This window comes from Microcaecilia unicolor, chromosome 6, assembly GCF_901765095.1.
Source record: "Microcaecilia unicolor chromosome 6, aMicUni1.1, whole genome shotgun sequence".
Classification (NCBI taxonomy): Eukaryota; Metazoa; Chordata; class Amphibia; order Gymnophiona; family Siphonopidae; genus Microcaecilia; species Microcaecilia unicolor.
Window position 1 is genome coordinate 328,061,905 of NC_044036.1, and position 24,804 is coordinate 328,086,708.

At 48.6% G+C, this 24,804-nt stretch overlaps 1 protein-coding gene across 3 annotated transcripts in view; it reads left to right on the forward strand.

Annotated features, from left to right (window-relative positions):
* ZNF207 (zinc finger protein 207) overlaps positions 1–24,386 on the forward strand; it is a 60,084-nt gene extending 35,698 nt beyond the window's left edge. The window contains exons 7-12 of one of the 3 annotated variants that reach the window (XM_030208411.1): positions 19,228–19,388; positions 19,915–20,007; positions 21,090–21,332; positions 22,966–23,137; positions 23,637–23,824; positions 24,051–24,386. In XM_030208411.1, the coding sequence (XP_030064271.1) occupies positions 19,228–19,388; positions 19,915–20,007; positions 21,090–21,332; positions 22,966–23,137; positions 23,637–23,803 (836 nt within the window). In that variant the 3' untranslated portion in view covers positions 23,804–23,824; positions 24,051–24,386. Of the gene's footprint in view, positions 1–19,227; positions 19,389–19,914; positions 20,008–21,089; positions 21,333–22,965; positions 23,138–23,636 lie in introns of all 3 variants that reach the window. The other 2 variants (XM_030208410.1, XM_030208412.1) reach the window with 2 other exon arrangements.
* The last annotated feature ends 418 nt before the right edge of the window (positions 24,387–24,804 follow it).

A 24,804-nucleotide genomic window follows, 5' to 3' on the forward strand; every position in this document is an offset into this window, starting at 1 on the left:
AAGACGTGATCCACCTGTCCACGAGTTTTCTCGAATCCCTGTATTGGACAATCGGGTCCAATTTGACTCTGGGACGTCCTTTCCAAATTCCTCAGCCACAAAAAGTGCTGACCACGGATGCGTCTCTCCTGGGATGGGGAGCTCATATCGATGGGCTTCACACCCAAGGAAGCTGGTCCCTCCAGGAACGCGATCTGGAACGCTCTGAAGGCTTTCAGAGATCGGCTGTCCCACCAAATTATCCAAATTCAGACAGACAACCAGGTTGCCATGTACTATGTCAACAAGCAGGGGGGCACCGGATCTCGCCCCCTGTGTCAGGAAGCCGTCAGCATGTGGCTCTGGGCTCGCCGGCATGGCATGGTGCTCCAAGCCACATACCTGGCAGGCGTAAACAGTCTGGCCGACAGATTGAGCAGGATCATGCAACCTCACGAATGGTCGCTCAGTTCCAAAGTAGTGCGACAGATCTTCCAGGCGTGGGGCACCCCCCTGGTGGATCTCTTCGCATCTCGAGTGAACCACAAAGTCCCTCAGTTCTGTTCCAGGCTTCAGGCCCACGGCAGGCTGGCATCGGATGCCTTCCTCCTGGACTGGGGGGAGGGTCTGCTGTATGCTTATCCTCCCATACCTCTGGTGGGGAAGACTTTGTTGAAACTCAAGCAAGACCGAGGCACCATGATTCTGATTGCTCCTTTTTGGCCGCGTCAGATCTGGTTCCCCCTTCTTCTGGAGTTGTCCTCCGAAGAACCGTGGAGATTGGAGTGTTTCCCGACCCTCATCACACAGGACGAGGGGGCGCTTCTGCATCCCAACCTCCAGTCTCTGGCTCTCACGGCCTGGATGTTGAGGGCGTAGACTTTGCCTCTTTGGGTCTGTCAGAGGGTGTCTCCCGCATCTTGCTTGCTTCCAGGAAAGATTCCACTAAGAGGAGTTACTTCTTTCAATGGAGGAGGTTTGCCGTCTGGTGTGACAGCAAGGCCCTAGATCCTCGCTCTTGTCCTACACAGACCCTGCTTGAATACCTTCTGCACTTGTCTGAGTCTGGTCTCAAGACCAACTCTGTAAGGGTTCACCTTAGTGCAATCAGTGCATACCATTACCGTGTGGAAGGTAAGCCGATCTCAGGACAGCCTTTAGTTGTTCGCTTCATGAGAGGTTTGCTTTTGTCAAAGCCCCCTGTCAAGCCTCCTACAGTGTCATGGGATCTCAATGTCGTTCTCACCCAGCTGATGAAACCTCCTTTTGAGCCACTGAATTCCTGCCATCTGAAGTACTTGACCTGGAAGGTCATTTTCTTGGTGGCAGTTACTTCAGCTCGTAGAGTCAGTGAGCTTCAGGCCCTGGTAGCCCAGGCCCCTTACACCAAATTTCATCATAACAGAGTAGTCCTCCGCACTCACCCTAAGTTTCTGCCGAAGGTTGTGTCGGAGTTCCATCTGAACCAGTCAATTGTCTTGCCAACATTTTTTCCCCGTCCTCATTCCTGCCCTGCTGAACGTCAGCTGCACACATTGGACTGCAAGAGAGCATTGGCCTTCTATCTGGAGCGGACACAGCCCCACAGACAGTCCGCCCAATTGTTTGTTTCTTTTGATCCCAACAAGAGGGGAGTGGCTGTAGGGAAACGCACCATATCCAATTGGCTAGCAGATTGCATTTCCTTCACTTACGCCCAGGCTGGGCTGGCTCTTGAGGGTCATGTCACGGCTCATAATGTTAGAGCCATGGCTGCGTCGGTAGCCCACTTGAAGTCAGCCACCATGGAGGAAATTTGCAAAGCTGCGACGTGGTCATCTGTCCACACATTCACATCTCATTACTGCCTGCAGCAGGATACCCGACGCGACAGTCGGTTCGGGCAGTCAGTTCTTCAGAACCTGTTTGGGCTTTAGGATCCAACTCCACCCCCCGAGGGCCCTGTTTGTTCTGTTCCAGGCTGCACTCTCAGTTAGTTGGTAAATTTTTTAGGTCAATCTCAGTTATGTCCTCGCCGTTGCGAGGCCCAATTGACTTTGGTTGTTGTTTTGAGTGAGCCTGGGGGCTAGGGATACCCCATCAGTGAGAACAAGCAGCCTGCTTGTCCTCGGAGAAAGCGAATGCTACATACCTGTAGAAGGTATTCTCCAAGGACAGCAGGCTGATTGTTCTCACAAACCCGCCCGCCTCCCCTTTGGAGTTGTGTCTTCCCTTGAAGTGTATTGTCTTGCTACATACTGGACTGGCCGGCTCGAGCCGGTTTCGGGCGGGAAGACGGCCGCGCATGCGCGCGAGGACTGGCAAAGGACTTTGCTAGGAAGATTCCGATTGGAGGGGCTGCCGAGGACGTCACCCATCAGTGAGAACAATCAGCCTGCTGTCCTCGGAGAATACCTTCTACAGGTATGTAGCATTCGCTTTATCAGCACTGACCTTGCAAGCATCCATTTGTAGGGGTCTGGTGGCTCAAGCTTGTTTTGGCTGGGTGGAGAAGGTGTTGGATGATTCTGGGCTAGACGGGGCAGTTGTGTAGTGCAAGAGGTGGTGAAGCTGGAAATGGGCTCCTCATTCTTGGCCGATGCCCTTTTATGTTCTGTTTTGCGCTTCGGCTAAGAATATTTCCCTGGTGGTGGCTACCCAGTTGGCACTGTAGCTTCAGAGTTGCGCCACGGATGCGACTTCAAGATGTTTCTCTTCCCTTTAAAGGCTCTATACTCTTTGGTGAGGAGTTGAATGTTGGTGTGCAGTCTGGGAGAGGGTAAGGTTCCTCGGTTGCCAGATTGATCAATTTAAGACGAGTGACCATTGTGTGTCAGCGTGTGGCCGTTTATGGGAAGCCAGGCATTATTGGCCAGCAGGTCTGGGGGAGTCTCCAGGGGTCTGTTTCAGATTGGTGAGGCGAGATTTCCCTTCACTAAATCCATGTTGACTTTGTCTCATTAATCCATGCTTTTGAATATGCTCTGTAATTTTGTTCTTAATAATAGTCTCTTTCTTTAAATCAATCACCTTACTAACTTTCTACTTTCTTACCTATCTATATGTTGCATCTTTGCTTTACCCTTCACTATCAATTATTACGTGTTGTGTTGACATTGTAAGTAGTATACCATGCCGTGCTTTGTGTTGCCTTTGAATATTTTTACTGCTGTAATTGCCTATTGCTCATGTTTGATCTATGCTTACTGTACACCGCCTTGAATGAATTCCTTCAAAAAGATAGTAAATAAATCCTAATAATAAATTTTGCTGAATGTTCTGGCACTTCAGTATTTGCAGGCAACTAATGAATTCCGCCGCTCTGACCACTTTTTTTTTTGGGGGGGGGGGGGGGGGGGGGGTCCAAAGCATGGTAATGTGGTATCTAAGGCAACTATTGCACAATGGATCAAGCAAGTGATTTCTGGTGTTTACCTTCTGTCTTGTTTGTGAGTTCGCTCCACTTGAGCCGAGGTCACGTGGGCGGAGTCCAAAACTTGTTCCTTGGTAGACATCTGTAGAATGGCTACTTCCATATCATCAAGCTGATCAATCCATAGACTGGTGGGTTGTGTCCATCTACCAGCAGGTGGAGATAGAGAGCAAACTTTTGCCTCCCTATATGTGGTCATGTGCTGCCGGAAACTCCTCTGTATGTTCTCTATTTCAGCAGGTGGTGGTCACACACAGCAGCAGCTCTGGCTAGGCCTCCAAGCCTAATTTTTAGGTTTTGTTGAGTGCCTGGGGTTGAGGGCTCTTCTTGAGCAAGTGCAAACCTGGTGGTGCCAGGTCCCTCCTTTTCTCCCCCCTCCCGCTGGCTCCGTTAAAAAAAAAAAAAATTTTGAACGTCCTTAAAGGCGTTTATTTCGATGTTTCTTTAAACGTTTATTGCAGCTACTCACTGGGACACCAGGTCGTTACAGCTCGGAGCGGAAAGCAGGTAATTTTTACCTTTTTATAGCGGGCAGGGGGTTCCCCGATTGATCTCCACGTGGCCTATGGCGTCGGAGGGCGAGGGCGCAAAGAGTCGCTCCTCTGATCGCTTGGGCGCTTCTAGAGGGGATGCGGGGGTCTTAAAGTCTGATTCGCCCTTGTTGGGTGACAGTTTCGTGACCGATGAGTGTCCCGGTCCTTCCTCCGGTGTGGCGGTTTTTCCCGCCATAAACGCCCATCCCCCGCTGCTCGCCTCCGCCATCTTGGCCGGCCACGCGGCTCGGACGGCTTCTTCTTGGGCCGCCCTTGAGGTGGGAGACATTAATGCCATGAACGCCCTTAATTTGGGCGACGGCACAAAAGCGGCTAAAGTTAAGCGCCGTTCTTCCCGCGCGGCTCCTTCGCGGAGTGTCGCGCCGGATGCCATCTTGGATGCGCAGCATGTCTCTGCCCCGCTCTTGCGAGCGCCAGTTGAGGGTGCGTCTAGGGCTGTAGCCCAGGCTGCGGAAGTGCACAGTCTGGGGGGTTTCTCCCCCGAGTTTGTTTTGCTGCTGCATCAGGCCTTCCTTATGCAAAACGCTGCCCCTGCTCCCTCGTCTGGTAAAGAGGTTGAGGCCCCCGGAGGTAAACGCCCTCGGGTTGATTCCCAGGCCTTGGAGGACTTTGTCTCCTCCGATGTAGATGAGGGCAGCGTATCTGAGTTCTCCCAACGGTCCTTTGCGGATTCCTTGGAGGAGACGGATCCCCGCTCGGATGGACCGGATGACCCCTCTGCAGCGCGGCTCTTTAGCTCAGAGGATTTGCCCAACCTGTTAGTGCAGGCCATGGGCATTTTAAAGATTTCCTCTCCGGAGGACGTCTCTCCCTCAGCCCCTGTTGGCTCTGCTATTATGCTGGGGACGAAGCGCCCGCCTAGAACCTTCCACGTGCATGATGCCATGCACACCTTAATTTCGGCTCAATGGGATGTCCCGGAAGCGAGCCTTAAAGTGGCTAGGGCTATGTCCCGCCTCTATCCTTTGCCTGAAAGTGAACGTGAGGTCTATCTGTGGCCTACCGTGGATTCTTTAATCACTGCGGTGACTAAGAAAACGGCGTTGCCGGTGGAAGGTGGCACGGCCCTAAAGGACGCCCAAGACAGAAGATTGGAGGCGGCCTTAAGGTCGTCCTTTGAGGCGGCTGCTTTAAGTTTGCAGGCCTCAGTTTGCGGCTCCTATGTGGCCAGGGCCTGCCTGACTATGGTGCAGCGGGCTTCCCCCTCGGATCCTTCCTTGAGGGCTGATTGGCCGGCCCTGGAATCGAGCTTAGCCTATTAGGCAGACTTGCTGTATGATGTCTTGAGGGCCTCAGCTAAAGGCATGGCTCAGACAATCTCTGCGCGGCAGTGGCTTTGGCTGAAGCATTGGTCTGCTGACCACGCCTCTAAATCCCGCCTGGCTAGATTGCCTTTTAAAGGCAAGCTGCTCTTTGGGGTCGAGCTGGACAAAATCGTGACGGATCTCGGCACGTCTAAGGGCAAGAAGTTACCAGAGGTCAGGGCTCGGGCTAGTACTCGCCCCGGTACCTCCAGAGGACGGTTTCAGGAAGCCCGTCGGTACCGCCCGGGCAGGTCGGGCTCCTCTGCCCCCTCTTCCTTCAAGAGGAACTTCTCCCCCAAGCAGCATTCCTTCCGTCCCGGAGGTGCTCCCTCCGGTCCTCCCCCAGTGTCTCGTACCCAATGACGGGACCTTGGTCCACGCCCCAGTGCAGATTGGAGGACGGCTGTCCTCGTTTCTGGGCGAGTGGACCACAATAACTTCAGACGCTTGGGTGCTGGAAGTCATCAGAGACGGCTACAAGCTAGAGTTTTGCCGACCCTTAAGAGACGGGTTTGTACTCTCTCCCTGCAAGTCTCCGGTCAAAGCTGTGGCAGTGCAGCAGACCTTGGACAATCTGATCCGCCTGGGTGCGGTCGTTCCGGTGCCAGAAAATCAGCTTGGCAAGGGGCGTTACTCCATTTACTTTGTGGTACCAAAGAAAGGAGGTTCTGTACGGCCTATCCTCGACCTCAAAGGGGTCAATCGGGCCTTGAAAGTTCGGCACTTTCGCATGGAGACTCTCCGCTCTGTTATAGCGGCAGTGAAGGCAGGGGAGTACCTGGCATCCTTGGACATCAAGGAAGCGTACTTGCATATTCCCATCTGGCCTCCTCATCAACGCTTTCTGCGTTTTGCAGTCCTGGGCCGACACTTCCAGTTCAGAGCCCTCCCGTTCGGGTTGGCTACTGCTCCGCGGACCTTCTCCAAAGTAATGGTGGTCATCGCGGCCTTCCTGAGGAAGGAAGGAGTCCAAGTCCATCCTTATCTGGACGACTGGTTGATCCGAGCCCCCTCTTATGCAGAGTGCGGCAAAGCTGTGAACCGGGTGGTTGCTCTTTTGAGCTCCCTGGGGTGGATCATCAACTGGGAGAAAAGCCAGCTGCGCCCAACTCAGTCCCTGGAGTATCTGGGAGTTCGATTCGACACCCAAGTGGGCAGAGTGTTCCTGCCAGACAATCGGATTGTCAAGCTTCAGGCTCAGGTGGACCAGTTCCTAGTAGCCTCTCTTCTTCGGGCTTGGGACTATGTGCAGCTGTTGGGCTCTATGACGGCCACGATGGAAGTAGTGCCCTGGGCCAGGGCTCATATGAGACCACTACAACTCTCTCTGCTGCAGCGCTGGACTCCGATGTCGGAGGATTATGCTGTGCGCCTTCCCTTGGACCCAGCAGTGCGCAAGGCGCTGAGCTGGTGGACGCAGACAGACACGTCTGCAGGAATGCCCCTGGTGACCCCGGAGTGGATTGTCGTCACGACGGACGCCTCTTTGTCGGGCTGGGGAGCCCACTGCTTGGGAAGGACAGCGCAGGGGCTCTGGTCTCCTGCAGAGGCAAAGTGGTCTATCAACCTCCTGGAACTCAGAGCCATTCGGTTGGCGCTTTTGGAGTTCATCCTGGTACTGGCGTTGAAGCCTGTACGGGTCCTGTCGGACAATGCCACGGCTGTGGCCTATGTCAATCGCCAGGGAGGTACCAAGAGCGCCCCTCTAGCCAAGGAGGCCATGAATCTATGCCAGTGGGTGGAAGCGAACCTGGAACAGCTGTCAGCGGCCCACATTGCCGGAGTCATGAATGTCAAGGCGGACTTTCTCAGTCGCCATACCTTGGAGCCCGGAGAGTGGCAGCTATCTGCTCAGGCGTTCTTGGACATCACGAAGCGCTGGGGCCAGCCAAGCCTAGACCTGATGGCGTCATCGGCCAATTGCCAAGTGCCACGCTTTTTCAGCAGAGGACGGGACCCTCGATCCCTGGGAGTAGATGCTCTTCTCCAACAGTGGCCGACACAAGAGCTTCTCTATGTGTTCCCGCCCTGGCCCATGTTGGGCAGGGTGCTAGACCGGGTGGCAAAGCATCCGGGCCGGATAATCCTGGTGGGTCCGGATTGGCCCAGACGTCCCTGGTATGCGGACTTGATCAGGCTCTCAGTCGACGATCCTCTGCGGCTGCCAGTGGAGCAGGGTCTGTTACATCAGGGTCCCGTGGTGATGGAGGATCCCTCCCCCTTTGGTCTTACGGCCTGGCTATTGAGCGGCAGCGTCTGAGGAAGAAGGGCTTCTCAGACAAGGTCATCGCCACTATGCTGAGAGCGAGGAAGCGCTCTACTTCTACTGCTTACGCCAGGGTTTGGCGTACCTTTGCAGCGTGGTGTGAAGCAGGCTCATTTTCTCCATTCACTGCTCCAATTTCTTCAGTGTTGGCATTCCTGCAAGAAGGTCTGGAGAAAGGCCTGTCGCTCAGTTCCCTTAAAGTCCAGGTAGCGGCCCTGGCTTGCTTCAGGGGCCGCCTGAAGGGTGCTTCCCTGGCTTCGCAGCCTGATGTGGTGCGTTTTCTCAAGGGAGTTAATCATCTGCGCCCTCCTCTGCACTCGGTGGTGCCTGCGTGGAATCTCAACCTGGTGCTAAGAGCGTTACAGAAGCCACCTTTTGAACCCATGTCGAGGGCATCTCTGAAAGACCTGACGTTGAAAGCAGTCTTTTTGGTGGCTATCACTTCAGCCAGACGAGTTTCTGAGCTCCAGGCACTCTCATGTCGAGAGCCTTTTCTGCAGTTCACTGAGGCAGGAGTGACTATTCGCACAGTGCCTTCCTTCCTGCCCAAGATTGTTTCTCGCTTCCATATGAATCAGCAGCTCTGTCTCTCTTCCTTTCGTAGGGAGGACTACCCAGAGGAATACTCTGCTCTCAAATATCTGGATGTGAGACGAGTTATCATCAGATACTTGGAAGTGACCAATGATTTCCGGAAATCGGATCATCTGTTTGTCCTGTTTGCAGGTCCTCGTAAGGGTCTGCGGGCTGCTAAGCCTACAGTGGCAAGATGGGTCAAGGAAGCCATTGCAGCGGCTTATGTGGCCGCGGGGAAGGTGCCGCCTATCCAGCTGAAGGCTCATTCCACTAGAGCTCAGGCGGCCTCGATGGCAGAGGCCGGGTCCGTCTCCTTGGCAGAGATATGCAAGGCGGCAACTTGGGCATCGGCCCATACATTCTCCAAGCATTACTGCTTGACTGTGGCTGCTCGGTCGGAGGCCCGGTTTGGAGCTTCAGTGTTGCGGTCAGGGATTTCTATGTCCCGCCCTGGGTGAGTACTGCTTCGGTACATCCCACCAGTCTATGGATTGATCAGCTTGATGATATGGAAGGTAAAATTATGTATCATACCTGATAATTTTCTTTCCATTAATCATAGCTGATCAATCCATAGCCCCTCCCAGATATCTGTACTGTTTATATTCTGGTTGAATTTTAGGTTCAAGTTTAGTCTTCAGTTACTTCAGGAGGACTTCGTGTTCAAGTTTTTTCACTTGGATTCTTCAAGAGTTGAGACGAGTTTGTGTTACAGTGAGCTGCTGCATTCCTCTCCCCTCCGTTTTACGGGGCTGGATTGAGATTTAAATTCTGCCGGCACTCCCTCCCGCTTCGTGCGGCTGTAGGGCAGCTTTGTACCCCTCCCGCTTCGGCGGTGCTAGGGTCAGTCAGCTCCTCCTGCGGTTGCGGTTGCAGGATAAGCCAGATCCCCCCGCATCGGCGGGTGTGGTGTCCCTCCCCCGCTCCGCGGGGATGAGCTGGACGGATTCCCCTCCCCCACTTGTGTGGGGATGAGCTGGGTTAATTCCCCTCCCCCGTTTCGGCGGTAGTGAGCTGGGCAGAGTGTCCCTTTGTGGGTGTAATTCTCTAAGTGCTGAGTCCTGCGGATGGAGCTTTGATATCGACATACTGAGGAGTTTCCGGCAGCACATGACCACATATAGGGAGGCAAAAGTTTGCTCTCTATCTCCACCTGCTGGTAGATGGACACAACCCACCAGTCTATGGATTGATCAGCTATGATTAATAGAAAATTATCAGGTATGATACATAATTTTACCGTAGTCCTCTTTGCATACTTTCTGTAGACATTTTTCTTTTTTTGTTACATTTGTACCCCGCGCTTTCCCACTCATGGCAGGCTCAATGCGGCTTACATGGGGCAATGGAGGGTTAAGTGACTTGCCCAGAGTCACAAGGAGCTGCCTGTGCCTGAAGTGGGAATTGAACTCAGTTCCTCAGGACCAAAGTCCACCACCCTAACCACTAGGCCACTCCTCCACTGTTGCTACTATTTGAGATTCTACATGGAATGTTGCTATTCCACTAGCAATATTCCATGTAGAAGTCGGCCCTTGCAGATCACCAATGTGGCCCTGCAGAACGTCAGACTCACAGAAACAGAAGTCTGTGCAGCCTTCTACATGGAATGTTGCTAGTGGAATACCAACATTCCATGTAGGATCTCCAATAGTAGCAACATTCCATGTAGAATCTCCAATAGTATCTATTTTATTTTTGTTACATTTGTACCCTGCGCTTTCCCACTCATGGCGGGCTCAATGCGGCTTACATGGGGCAATGGAGGGTTAAGTGACTTGCCCAGAGTCACAAGGAGCTGCCTGTGCCTGAAGTGGGAATTGAATTCAGTTCCTCAGGACCAAAGTCCACCACCCTAACCACTAGGCCACTCCTCCACTGTTGCTACTATTTGAGATTCTACATGGAATGTTGCTATTCCACTAGCAATATTCCATGTAGAAGTCGGCCCTTGCAGATCACCAATGTGGCCCTGCAGAACGTCAGACTCACAGAAACAGAAGCCTGTGCAGCCTTCTACATGGAATGTTGCTAGTGGAATACCAACATTCCATGTAGGATCTCCAATAGTAGCAACATTCCATGTAGAATCTCCAATAGTATCTATTTTATTTTTGTTACATTTGTACCCTGCGCTTTCCCACTCATGGCGGGCTCAATGCGGCTTACATGGGGCAATGGAGGGTTAAGTGACTTGCCCAGAGTCACAAGGAGCTGCCTGTGCCTGAAGTGGGAATTGAACTCAGTTTCTCAGTTCCACAGGACCAAAGTCCACCACCCAAACCACTAGGCCACTCCTCCACTCCACATTTGGATGTCGCAGCACAGGAGGATGCTTCTTTCATGTGATCAGTGCTCTCAGTGGGAGTGTCAGTTTCCTACCTGACCTGAGGACTGGTTTACTATATCCCACGTGTCTCTGGATTCATCTGCAGACGCTAAGAAAGGAAAAGTTGTTAACTGATAACTTTATTTCCTTTAGTCGAAGCAGATGAATCCGGAATCACATCCTTTTTTTTTTTTTTTTCCCCCCTGGATACTGACCAGGAGTACTGTTTCCTCTAAGACAGAGTTCAGTTCAGTGCTCTCTATCTTCACCTGCTAGTAGATGGTCACAACCCACATGTCTCTGGATTCATCTGCTGTGACTAAAGGAAAGAAAGTTATCAGATAAGAGAGAACTTTCCCTAGATGTAATGTACTTGGATTTCAGCAAAGCCTTTGATATGGTCCCTCACAGAAGACTCGTGAATAAGCTGAGAGAGCTGAACTTGGTACCCAAAGTGGTGAACTGGATTGGGAACTGGTTGACAGGCAGCAGAGTGTGGTGGTAAATGGAATCCGCTCAGAGGAAGGAAAAGTTTGCCTTTTTGCGGATGATATGAAGATAGCCAATAGAGTGGATACCCCGGAGGGCGTAGAAACCATGAGAACAGATCTTCAAAAATTAGAAGAATAGTCAGAGGTCTGGCAGCTAAAATTTAATATCTATATATATAAAAGGCAACCCCAACGTTCTGAAGCCTCCACGGAAGTTGAGGAGCCCGAGATATCCGGTGTGCCCTGGAGTGTCTGCACCGCCCTCGCGTCAAAACGTCATGACGTCGAGGGCGGAGCTATAACACTCGAGGCCCGAAACCGAAACGCCACAGGCATGGCCACGGAGGCGCAGCAAACAAAAAAAACCCAAAACCCTACCCACACACAGCGACGCCAACACCGAACAAGGCAAGTAGCTCGGAGGGAGGGGGCCCCTTGCTAGCGCCCGTTTCATTGCCCTCAAACGGGCATTTATTCCTAGTATTATTATTATTAGCATTTGTATAGCGCTACCAGACGCATGCAGCGCTGAACACCTGACACAGAGAGACAGTCCCTGCTCAGTAGAGCTTACAATCTAAAATAACACAGACAAGACAAGGGCGAGGGAAGTACTGGGTGAGAAGGAACAAGGTGTGGGGGGGGGGGGGGGCAAATGGGTAGTGACTAGGAGCCAAAAGCAGCAGAGAAAAGGTGGGTTTTCAGCATACATTTGAAAACAGGTAGAGATGGAGCTAGACGTACAGGCTCAGGAAGCTTGTTCCAGGCATAAGGTGCCGCTAGAGAAAAGGAACGAAGCCTGGAGTTATACTCCAGAACATTTTAAACTATATCAAAATGTTTATTAATACACAAATATAGTACTGAAAACATTTTTGCTATAGATCATAACATAAGCGCAGAAAATGTATTCACCATAAACACTCATAAGGCAAAAGGTCGTTTCCTCAGCAACCCTCCAGACCGGTCAAGACGCTTGGGTTATGCATGCCTACCAGCAGAGGGAGACTGAGAACACTAACTTCAAACTGAATACATATAACCTGTGCTAGCCCTCTATCTCCAGTATTTTCTCAGTCTCAGCAGAGGGTAGACATGCAGCCTGTGCAGCTTGTCCGGTCTGGTAGGATTTAGGTTCCTTGTTGTGAGATTAGTTAATCTTCAGTTGGTTTCTGGGGATAAATTGATGAAAGAACAGTGTTAATCCCTGTGCCTGGAATTCTGTGGTGTGCAAGGGCTTGGTAGGTCCGGTGGGGCCTACCATTGTCCCCTCTGGGGTGTCACACCCGGGTGGCCGGGTCCCTCCCCCCGACTGGCTCTCCCGCTTTGGGCAGCGTTGTGCCTCGGCTGCAGTGTTAATCCTGCAGCCTTGAGTGCCATACAGATAATAGCAGCAGGGCTCAAAGTTTAAAAAAAAAAAAAAAAAAGAGCACACCTCGTGTGGAGAGCTGCAGGAGCTGCACTTCGGTGTTTCCGGAGTTGTTCAGCTGGTCTGGGAGAGCTGAGCCAGTAATTAAGCGCCGGTGAGTGTGTTTTCTTTTCTTTGCTGTTCGCCGGTTGTTGTAATCAGCTGTTTCTGAGGCGCGAGTATGTCGGGGAAGTTGCTTCGTTGCCGGCTGTGTGCGCGTTGGGGTGTAGACGCGGCTGGCGGTCCCTGCCGGTTTTGTGGAGAGCCCAAGGCCCTATCCCTCGCGCCACCGGTGTTAGCAGCGGAGGTTCCTTCGGCGGGATCGCAGGAGGTTGCTGCGGCTCAGTTTGGCGCTTCAGCGGCGGTTCCGATTTTGGCGGGAACCGCCGCCATCTTGGATTCGGGTCTTTTGGGCGCTGAGACGGTCGTGGGACCACAGTCTCTCCCGATTTCGAGCCCCGCTGGGGGGGAGGCCTCGGGCAGCATGGGGTTCCCTCCGGAGTTTGTTTGGAGTTTGTTTCAGGCTTGGAAGGTGGGCCCATCGGGTGCAGAGTCCCTTAGTCCCAGGTTGGGGGGGGCTATCGCTAAAAGGCCACGTGTGGAGTGCTCTGAAGATGGAGAGGTTTTTTTCTCCTCCGGATTCTGAGGGCGATTTTAGCCCCCTGGAAGAGGAGGAGGGGTCGGTTGCAGGGCAGGATGGAGACCTGCCTTTGCCAGGGGAAGACCCCTCGGTGGTTCGGATTTTTCACAGGGATGAATTATCTGAACTCATTGAGCAGGTGTCTGCCACTTTAAGGTTTGATCCTGCGGCAGCTCCCATTGGGGATGGGAAGCAGGTGGACCCTCTGGTTAAGGGGATCAGGCGGGTCTCTCGCTCTTTCCCTATGAATGCGGACGAGAGATATGATCACGCAGGAGTGGCAGTCGCCGGAGGCTCAATGTAAGGTGGCTCGGGCTATGACCAAGCTCTATCCTCTTCCTCAGGAGGACAGAGATTCTCTCAGGCCCCCGACGGTGGATGCCGTGGTGACGGCAGTGACTAAGGCTACTGCTATTCCAGTGGATGGGGGGGCCGCGTTGCGGGACCCTCAGGATAGGAAATTGGAGACCTTCCTAAAGCGGAGTTTTGATCTGTCTGCCTTGGCGCTGCAAGCGTCTGTTTGTGGAGGTCTGGTGGCTCGGGCGTGTTTTCGCTGGGCTGAGAGGCTCCTGGATAGCCTGCAGGCTGATAGGGCTTCTCTTGTTCAAGATCTGGCCAAGTTGGAAATGGGGTCGTTGTTCTTGGCGGATGCGCTGTACGATTTGTTGAGGGCGTCTGCTAAGAACATGACCTTTGCGGTGGCGGCTCGGCGGGCCCTGTGGTTGCGGGGCTGGGTGGCCGATGCCGCCTCCAAGGCTAAACTTTGTTCCCTTCCTTTTAGAGGCTCTTTGCTTTTCGGGGAGGAATTGGATAAGTTGGTGAAGGGTCTTGGTGATGCTAAGGCCCCGCGGCTTCCTGAGCTTCGTCCCAAGGTGCCTAAGGGGGCTGCAGGGCGGGGGCGGTTTCAGGAGGCTCGGCGGTATCGGCCCGGTAGGTCTTCTGGGGGGACTAGGGGTCGGTTTTTCCAGAGAACCCAGTCCTTTCGAGGTGGCCGTCGCGGGGGGCGAGGCTCCTCTTCGGGAGCGTCCGGGCCGTCCCGTGTGTCGCAATGATGGTTTGGGGACCCAGCCTCTGGTTCGCGTGGGGGCTCGCTTACGCTTGTTTTACCAGAGGTGGATCCAGATCACGTCAGACCAGTGGGTACTGCAGATAGTGCGAGACGGGTACGCCCTAGAGTTCGACAGTCCTCTCTCCGATTTCTTTCTCGTGTCTCCCTGTCATTCAAGATGCAAGGCAAGAGCAGTACGGGCCACTCTGTCGCGTCTAATCGGTTTAGGGGCGGTGGTACCTGTTCCCATGTTAGAAAGGGGTACGGGCTGTTACTCTATTTACTTCGTGGTGCCCAAGAAGGAAGAGGGTGCCTTCCGGCCCATTTTAGACCTCAAGAAGGTCAATGCAGCCCTAAAGGTTCCCTCCTTTCGGATGGAGACATTACGCTCAGTTATTGTAGCGGTACAAGAAGGAGAGTTTCTGACTTCTCTAGACCTGACAGAGGCTTACTTACACATTCCCATTCTAGAGGCGCACCAGCGTTTTCTTCGCTTTGTGGTCTTAGGGAGACATTTTCAGTTTTGTGCGCTTCCCTTCGGCCTGGCGACTGCGCCCCGCACCTTTTCCAAGGTGATGGTGGTGGTGGCGGCGGCGCTGCGCTTGCAGGGCATTTTGGTTCATCCGTATCTGGACGACTGGTTGATTCGGGCCAAATCAAGGTCGGAGAGCGAGGAGGCGACCGGCCGTGTGGTGACCTTCTTGCAGTCGCTGGGTTGGGTGGTCAATCTGGCAAAGTGTCACCTGGTGCCTTCCCAGTCCCTGGAGTATCTGGGAGTTCGCTTCGACACGAAGAAGGGCCGGGTGTTTTTGACAGCTCCTCGCATTTCCAAGCTGCAGGGGCAGATCCGTCAGCTCCGAGCGCAGAGAGCGCCGTCGGCTCGGGCGTATCTTCAGGTGTTGGGTCTGATGGCGGCAACAATAGAGGTGGTGCCTTGGGCCAGGGCCCATATGAGAGAATTACAGAGAGCTTTGTTGTCTCGTTGGTCTCCTCAGTCTCAGGACCTGGAGGAGAGGTTCCCTCTGTCGGGGGTTGCCCTTCGCAGCCTTCGCTGGTGGCTCCACTCTCCGAATCTAGCGAAGGGCGTGCCGCTGGACACTCCCAATTGGACGGTGCTGACCACGGATGCGAGTCTCTCGGGCTGGGGAGCGCATTGCCTGGGTCAGGTAGCCCAAGGACGTTGGAGGAAGCATCTTGGTCCATCAATCGTCTGGAGACTCGAGCAATTCGGTTGGCTCTTCGGTCCTTTCAGAGCCTGCTAGAAGGCAAGGCAGTCAGGGTTCTTTCCGACAATGCCACGGCCGTCGCATATGTAAATCGGCAGGGGGGAACGAAGAGCCAAGCGTTAGCTGTGGAGGCGGCGGAGTTAATGTTGTGGGCAGAGGCTCATCTTCAGGGCCTCTCGGCGGGCCACGTGGCAGGGGTGGACAACGTGAGCGCGGATTTTCTAAGCAGGCACACGTTAGACCCCGGGGAGTGGTCCCTCCATCCCTCAGTGTTCAATCGACTGGTGCTGGAGTGGGGTCAACCGGTGCTGGATCTCATGGCATCGGCCGACAACGCTCAGGTCTCTCGCTTCTTCAGTCGTCGAAGAGATCCTTGGGCCGAGGGCATCGACGCGTTAGTGCTCCCGTGGCCGGCTCAACAGTTGCTCTATGTCTTTCCGCCGTGGCCTCTGGTGGGCCGCGTGGTGCAGCGGATCGAGCGCCATGCAGGTCTCGTGGTTCTGATTGCGCCCAATTGGCCTCGACGTCCGTGGTACGGAGACCTGGTTCGGTTATTAGTGCAGGCTCCGATTCCGTTGGGGCCCGGGGTGAGATTGGTTCAGGGGCTGATCGAGATGGCCGACCCTTCTCCATTCTCGCTTACGGCCTGGCTCTTGAGAGGCTCAGATTAAGGAAGAAAGGTTTTTCAGCCAGGGTAATTGATACCATGTTGCGTTCTCGTAAGAGGTCTACTTCTTTGGCTTATGTGCGAGTGTGGCGCATTTTTGAGAACTGGTGTCAAGAGCGGGATTATGTTCCTCTACGTGTTTCGATCGCGGAAGTTTTGGAGTTCCTACAGGACGGTCTTGACAGGGGGCTCTCGCTCTCTTCCCTGAAAGTGCAGGTTTCAGCGTTGTCTTGTTTCCGTGGAAAGATTCAGGGGATTTCCTTGGCGGCTTCGCCGGACGTGGGGCGGTTCTTGAAAGCTGTCAAGTTGCTTCGTCCGCCTCGTCGGCCGACGGTTCCGCCTTGGGATTTGAATTTGGTCTTGGAGGCTCTGGTAGGCCCTCCGTTTGAACCATTGACTTCCATCTCGTGTAAAGATCTTACTTTAAAGACGGTGTTTCTGGTGGCCATTACTTCGGCGCGTAGAATTTCGGAGCTACAGGCTTTGTCTTGTAGAGAGCCTTTTCTCTCCTTGGCTAAGGAGAAAGTGACGTTGCGGACAGTTCCTTCGTTTGTTCCTAAGGTGGTATCCTCCTTTCATGTAAATCAGGTGATTTCGTTACCAGTGTTGGGGGATAGGTCTGGTGATCGCTCTCAACGTCGTTTGGCTAAGTTGGATGTGCGACGCATTTTGCGGTCGTATTTGAGCAGAACGCAGGACTTCTGAGCGTCGGATCGTTTGTTCATTTTGTTTGGAGGTCCCAGAAAGGGTGAAGCGGCTTCCAAGGCTACTCTGGCTAGATGGTTGAAGGAGACTATTGCCTCGGCGTATTTGTTGAAGCGGCGGCCAGTTCCCTCGGTACTAAAGGCACACTCTACTCGGGGGGTAGCCGCCTCTTGGGCGGAAAGTAGTTTTATTCCTCCGCAGGACATTTGTAAGGCGGCGGCGTGGTCGTCCATTCATTCTTTTGTAAAGCATTATAGAATTGATGTGCAGGCAAAAGAGGATGCTCGGTTTGGAGCGGCTGTGTTGTCTTCTGCTTTTCGTGGGTCCCACCCTTAATGTGTCTACTGCTTTGGTACTTCCCAAGCGTCTTGACCGGTCTGGAGGGTTGCTGAGGAAGGTGAAATTAGGCCTTACCTGCTAATTTTCTTTCCTCTAGACCCTCCAGACCGGTCAAGAGCCCGCCCTGTCGCTTAGCAGAAGTATTTTTCAGCCGTGTCGATTATCAGAAATATTTTGAGCCGTGTTCTGCTATGACTGTTCATTTTATATTCAGTATGGTCGGAGAACTTTCTTTGACCCTAATATTCTGCAGAGTGGGACGCCTGGGCGTTACATCTGTTTTAAGCACACTGTTGGTGTTTCACTATTAGTTTTCCAGGTACAGGGGTTCTATTAGTTTCAGAGTTACTGTTCCAGGGATTTGTTTCTCTGCTTTGCTAAGTGTATACTTGAGATAGAGGGCTAGCACAGGTTATATGTATTCAGTTTGAAGTTAGTGTTCTCAGTCTCCCTCTGCTGGTAGGCATGCATAACCCAAGCGTCTTGACCGGTCTGGAGGGTCTAGAGGAAAGAAAATTAGCAGGTAAGGCCTAATTTCACCTTTCTGAAAACCATTTGGTCTACCAGGTCCCAAGAGCACAAGATCACAACAGAAAGCTCCACTTAATTTATTAACGGCTTGATGAAATTTTATCACTCCCATGGCATGAATGCTGAAGCTCTCCACCTTTGTTGATATACAAAATGTCGTCCCACTGGGCTCAGCTTCTTCATATCCACAAAAGCGGACAAATGGTGCAAAGTTGACACATCCACCATTAGGTGAGCTGTTAGATATAAAATTCAATTGTTCCTCTGCTAACCATTAGACAACCATTAGTGGTTTAATTAGTTAAAATTTAATGCCAAGAAGTGCAGAGTGATGCACTTGGGCTGCAGAAATCCAAAAGACATGTACCAGATAGGAGGGGAGAGATTGGTAAGCTAGGTTCAGTAGAGAGACCTTGGGGTGATGATGACTGAGGATCTCAAGGTGAGGAAACAATGTGACAAGGCAGTGGCCGCAGCCAGAAGGATGCTAGGCTGCATAGAGGGGTATAATCAGCAGAAGAAAGGAGGTGTTGATGCCCCACTACAAGTCGTTGGTGAGGCCCCACTTAGAGTATTGTCTGTATCTTGCTAAGGATGTAAAAAGACTTGAAGCGGTTCAAAGAAAAGCAACGAAAATGATATGGGGTTTGCATAGCAAGATGTACGAGGAGAGACTTGATGCCCTGAACACGTATACTTTGAAGGGAAGGCGAAATGGGTGATATGATACAGATGTTCAGATATTTGAAAGGTATTAATCTGCAAACAAACCTTTTTCAGAGATGAGGACATGAAGGGGGGGGCCAACTCAGGAATAATATCAGGAAGTATTTTTTTCACTGAGAAGGGTGATAGATACCTGGAATGTCCTCCCATGGGATGTGGTGGAGATGAAAACGGTAGTGGAATTCAAAAATGCGTGGGATAAGAACAAAGGAATCCTGTTTAGAAGTAATGGATCCAAAGAAACTTAGTGGAGATTAGATGGCACCACCGGTAACTGGGAAGCAAAACCAGTGCTGGGCAGACTTCTATGGTCTGTGCCCTGATCGTGGCTGGACAGATTCAGCTTCAGAAGTTGGAGAACAAGGCCAGTGCTGGGTAAACATCTACTGATTATGGCTGAATAGATTTGGATGGGTTGGAGTGAGGCTTCGATGACAACTTCTGAAGTTTTAGAACAAGGACTGTTCCGGGCAGACATCTACGGTCTATGCCCTGAAAATGGCAAGGACAAATAAAGAACAGGTATACATATGAAGTATCCCATCATACCTTATGCTATGAGTTCATCTTGTTGGGCAGATTGGATGGACCATAGAGGTCTTTATCTGCCATCATCTACTAAGTTAGAACTTTCTACACTATCGTGGGTCAGGCTGAACACTATAAGGTTTCAGAGTAGGTGGTACCGCAGGGTTTGGGAGGTGGGGTTAAAAGATTATTTTTAAAATTTTTGGCACTGTTGTATTAACTAGCTTTGTTTCCATGATGATTGTGTTTCTTGAGCTGATGGGTTGTATAATGTTAAGAATATATTACTGCCAATAAAAAAAATATTCAATTTTCATTCCATTTTTGTTTCATTTATCCTTTCATTTTGTAATAGCGCATTAAATGAAAGTATAGGCTGTTAGTAAACCATTAAAAATAAATGTATGTGTCTACTGTAAGACTGTAAACTGAGTTAACGCTGCTTTTTATTAAATTATCCAAATAAAGCTATAAACTAAAACCCACATCTTTTCATAGGTATACCACCACATGTTGGTCCTCGTCCTGGAATGCTTCCTATGACACAAGCACAGCCAGCAAGTTCACAGGGTATTCTTGGTAGGCTTTCAGCTCCTGGTGCCTCTATACCCAACCCACAGCCTCCTATTACTAAACCACTTTTCCCCAGTGCAGGGCAGGTAAGATTATCTTATTCAGAATTTGAAATGTCCTAGCTCCCCTGTCACTTGATGCACTGAAATTTGTATGTTCACTCTTGCTTTTCCTTCAGCACATATATATCTGTGGTGATAGCCATTCTAGGATGAAAACTTAGGGCATAAAAGTATCTTTAGGCCTTTGTTGTCTTATTTATACTATTTCTCACTGGTAGAAGTTGTGGATAAGAATTTTCATGTTTCGTCTGGCTTTTTTGGATATTGGAGGCAGCTGTCTGCATTAATTTTTCCCATACTTTTTTTTACGTTTCTGTACAGAACAGAGCCTGTTGTGGTGCTAATAGTCTCTGTAAAACATGCATACATTTAACTATTAGAATTTTAAAGTACAGTGTGAAAACATCCATAATGTCTTAATGACAGCTGGACTGAAGATGTGGCAGTTGACAAGAATTCACACCCTTTGATAACATGGAGTCTGGCACTTAGCTATTTTCCACCCATTTGCTTGGAGACTTTTCACTGTTTCCTTTCTTTTATGCTACAGATGGGGACACCTGTCACAGGCTCATCTACAGCTTCATCCAATTCAGAAAATCTGTCTGCGCCTTCTAAAGCTCTGTTTCCTAGCACAGCACAAGTATGCAGGAAGTTGCAGTTTTTAAAAGCTTTTGCTTCACAATTAAAACCCTTTGGAACTTAAGACACAATTTTGTAAACATGTTTCTATAAATGCTGTTGAATGGGGTTTCATTAATAACCACACGGCATTTTTAATTGGATTTTGCTTTCAAAAGCATTTTGACTTGTAAATTAGGCCACAATTTCACATATTCTGGTTCTAAAGGGTTAAAAATAGCATGTGAGCATTAATGTGTTGTAGTTGGTACTGGTTAGTTTGCATGGTGAAGCCTTTGTGTTAACCTCAATGGCACTATAATGGACATAGAAGGAAAGGTTGCAGCTTAGTCTGTACTAGTCATGCCATCTTCAGTAGGCAGATTGGAAATATGGATGTCTTTTTATAAAGTTCACGTGTTAATCATTTTCTTCATCTTAGAAACTATGAAAAGTTTAAAATTCTTTCTAATCTTAAAAACATCTGTCCACTTTTTAAACCTATGTTGTTGTACTCATCTTGCACATAAGATAGAAGTGCATGAAAAGTCGATATTGGCAGATCTATGCTTTTTTTTTTTGTGCTTATCTGGTAATACCAATTCAACGTGTTTAAATTTGGAGGTAGTTGATAGCACGCTAGAGGGCAGACACACAAACAAGACCGATACCTATTGTTTCAGTCTTTGAAAATGAAGGCTTCATTCTATAAGAGTAAGATTGATGTCTTCAGTGTAAGAGTGTTAACTATAAGACACATTTCCCATCTATTCTCTGCCCCCTTCCAAATTGTGTTAAGATGTGTTAACTGTTAGTGTGCTTTAACTGCTGCATTAATAGCTAACAAATGTTACTATAAATAGGCCCCTTTGTGCTTTTCAAATTTGGGCTATATTGGCCTTTTTGTGTGGCTGTAAGCTTAATATTGGCCTGAAATTATCACCTGGGGAAGTTAATAAAAGGTTATCTGGACCTGGGGAGCACGTTGAATACTTTTTGAGGGAAAAGGAAGAAGAGATCTATTACAAAAGTCAGTTAAAGGCTTGCCAGTAAATTGTACATTTTTTGGTATAATTTATTTTCTTTTGTGTTTACATTTCACAGGCTCAGACAGCTTTACCAGGACCTGTTGGTACTGATTTCAAACCTTTGAATAATGCACCTCTGACAACCACAGAGCCTCCTAAACCCACATTCCCTGCATACACACAGTCGGTAATCTCAACTACTAATACAACAAACAGCACTGCAGCTAAACCAGCTGCATCTATAACAAGTAAGCCTGCAACCCTTACAACGACCAGTGCAACTAGTAAGTTGATCCATCCAGATGAGGATATATCACTGGTAAGTTTAAAATATTACTCATATTTAAACATGGACCATTATTTTCTATGTTTCTATATAGTTATGGCCTCACCTATTATTTGTTTGGTGTCTACCCATCCGTGAGGATTTTGTCGTTTTCCTCCTTTTTTTCCTTCTATCTAGTCATGTACACCAGTTGTTCGGCTCTACAATCCCTTCCTATCCCTCAAAAATCCTTTGTACTTGTCCCACTGTGAGGCTGTTCTAGGCATATTTCTTCCCTTTTTTGGGAAGAAATATTTCCATGGAGTACCTCTGAGTCTAACCTTTTTTACTCTTGTTCTGACCCCCCCCCCCCCCCCAAATCCCTCATTTCAGAACTTCTTTTCCATTGAAAACGACCTGCCTCCTGTGAATTTATACATTCGAGGCTTTCAAATAACATCATATCTCCTCCATCCCACCTTTCTTCCAAAGTATATGTTTAGAACTTTTTATGTATTTTTTGAAAATGAGCATAGATCAGTAGCAGAAACAATAAGTTAATCTTTTAGGCCTTTTAGAAACCTCTCCCTCATTCTGCCAGATAGTTCCATTAAACACAGTGATAAAAATGATACGTGGATTTAGACTCGTATTTAAAAGTTGCAAATAAATGCTGATTGCAATATTGTATAGAATGTTCATTTTTTCAAGCTGAATTGAGATTAGCAACCTAAATTTCCACCAACCAAATGGATGGTTTGTGCAAATAAGTATCCCAAGGTGCCAACAAAAATGTGTTTGTTTTTTTTTTAATGTGGAATTCATAAAATAAAATCTTAATATCTAAAATTGAAATATATAAATAGCAGAAATAAATCACATGATTTGGGGGGGGGGGGGATTTCCTCTCTGTTAAAACCTGAGCTGAACACTCAGTATATCCATATTTCCTTCCATTTTAACTTATTGCTATCCAATTCAGAGGAAATCCATAGTCCTTCATGCTTCCTACGTTCCTCCTTTTGATCTGCCAGAAGAGTCGTATACCATGGGGAAGAAATGGCTTTAGGTTGAATCAACTTGTAAAGTGCTGTAATATTGGCAAGTTTAGTTAGTTCAGTGTGCCAAACGTTAATCATTAAATCAGTGCTATTAGTAAACAGTTTTTAAAATAAATGATCAGCTTGTGAAATAAAAACATAAGCATAAAATCTGGCTCTCACCATTTTGCTCTCTGCTTTATGGATAAGCAAATTGAATTCCAATTTGTAATGATCCATAAGAGGTGCCAATTTTACTGTTTCCATTTGCTAAGAACAGTTTCAGGCAAAATTTATGTTCAAACTATATGTACATCTGTGATTAAATATGAAAAGAAATTAAGACAATGTCTAAGCTATCCTGAGAGGCACTGATCGAATATTACTACCATTCTATACATGTTACGTGCAGTGAGGCCGTCTTGAATTTTTTTTTGTTTAAAATTTACAGCTACAAATATTTACTGTAGAATATTTCAGAAGGTTATGAACTTGAGCACTTCTAAATGTAGTAAATATCTTTTTCCATTGAGAGAGAGAGTTGGAATAAATCTTAGCAAGTCTAGTCTATTGAAGTTAATCTTCATGCTACAGAAGTATCAGAACTGTTTACTGATAGCAATACTTGTTCACACTTGTGTTCTTAGGAAGAAAGAAGGGCTCAGTTGCATAAATATCAGCGTAATCTCCCTCGGCCAGGTCAGGCACCTATGGGTGGCATGGGCAATCCACCTGTTGGTCCTTTAGGTGGTCTGATGCCACCACAAGGAGGAATGCCTCCACAGCAACCAGGAATGAGACCTCCAATCCCTCCTCATGGTAAGTTATGTTTTGATGTAATGTTTCTAATAGTAATTTTAAGGTCATTCCTTTTGTTTGTTTGTTATAGTGCAACAGGATACACATATGCATCAGAGTTGCCAGATAATCTGAAAATTCTCCAGCCCAGTTCATGGCCAAAAATAGCCCGACACCCAAAAGCTACCTGAGGAGAGCCGGGGGAGGGGATTCCCCCTTGGAGCTCACCACAAACAACTGCCCAGTTTAAAAGAGCTGCCAATTCAATGGAAGAATCTTTAGCATAATGGGCCCCAGCGTTTGTCAGCCAGTTGTTGGGATAAAATTACATTCAGTGATTGTAAATTAATTTTGTGTGTTCTGAGCAAAATTTTCTTTGCTACCAGATTAAAATTAGTGTATCAAATACATAGTTATTGTCCTCTTTGAAGGAAATATGATTTTTCTAATGTATAGAGCTGTTTTTATTTTATTGTACACAGTATAATATGAATAAAAATGATTTGCTTCTGATTTTTAGGTCAGTTTGGTGGTCCTCATCAACATCAAGGTATTCCAGGTTATCTTCCAGGACCAATGCCTCCCTATGGGCAAGGACCACCAATGGTGCCCCCTTACCAAGGTGGACCCCCCCGACCTCCGATGGGCATGAGACCACCTGTAATGTCACAGGGCAGCCGCTACTGATGTTGCAACACTGTCTAATAGGTTTGGAGATTAAACCTTTTCTCATCTTGTGCTGTTTATATAGCCAAGCTTCCGTCAGTTAAGACTTCATTATGACTGTAAATATCTTCCCATGTACCAGAAGCTAGTGAACGTTCATATTTTACTTGGGTGGGGGCAGAATAATATTTTTATTTGGAATAAAAAACAGGAACTTCCCTGATGATGCAATTTATACTGTATGGCTTCTTTTTCATGTTTCATCTAGGTTTTTAGAAGTGAAGTATAGTAAATATGGTTCGTTAAATTGTGAAGGCACCGAATTACATGAACATACCATCTTAAAGGCAAGTTCTGTAACATTATGTTGCTATATGTAAAGTGATGCCTTCACAGCACTACAAGTGCTGTTGGACTTCATGTCCCCAACATAGCTTGGTGAGGGCTGTAACTGTTCTCAACTACCTGTACATTTAAGAATCTGAATGTGTAACTATTTAATGTATTTAGAGTCCTATTACAGGATATCAAAATACTGACCTACGGTCATGTGACTTTTCTGTACTGTTATGAACTTCATTGTAATAAAAAAGAGAAACATTTTTATATGCCTTCTTATTCATGACCAGCTGTGGACCTGTGCCTGAAAGGTTTGTAAGGATGCATGCAGCAGATATAAAGCCTTTCACACTATATCATTTTTATCATTCTTTGTTAATAACCTGAACATTTGTGTGTGTTTAAGATTGCATGTTGTAAAAAGAGTTTTTATATTTTTATAAAGTAGATTAGACCTGTACATTTATTAAATTTAGTAATAAAATTAGTAAATCTAGTCACACAGGGGACACATTTCATATACCACGCCATGCTGATTTTAAAAACCTGTTCTAGTCCTATTTTGGTTTTCCAGTGTGTAGTACTTTGATTTGAGAAGTTAAGCAAATGTGAACCCTGCCAATGCTACATTTAAGCAAACAAAAGCTTAGTGCCAGACATTAGTTTCATCTGAAGGTAACACA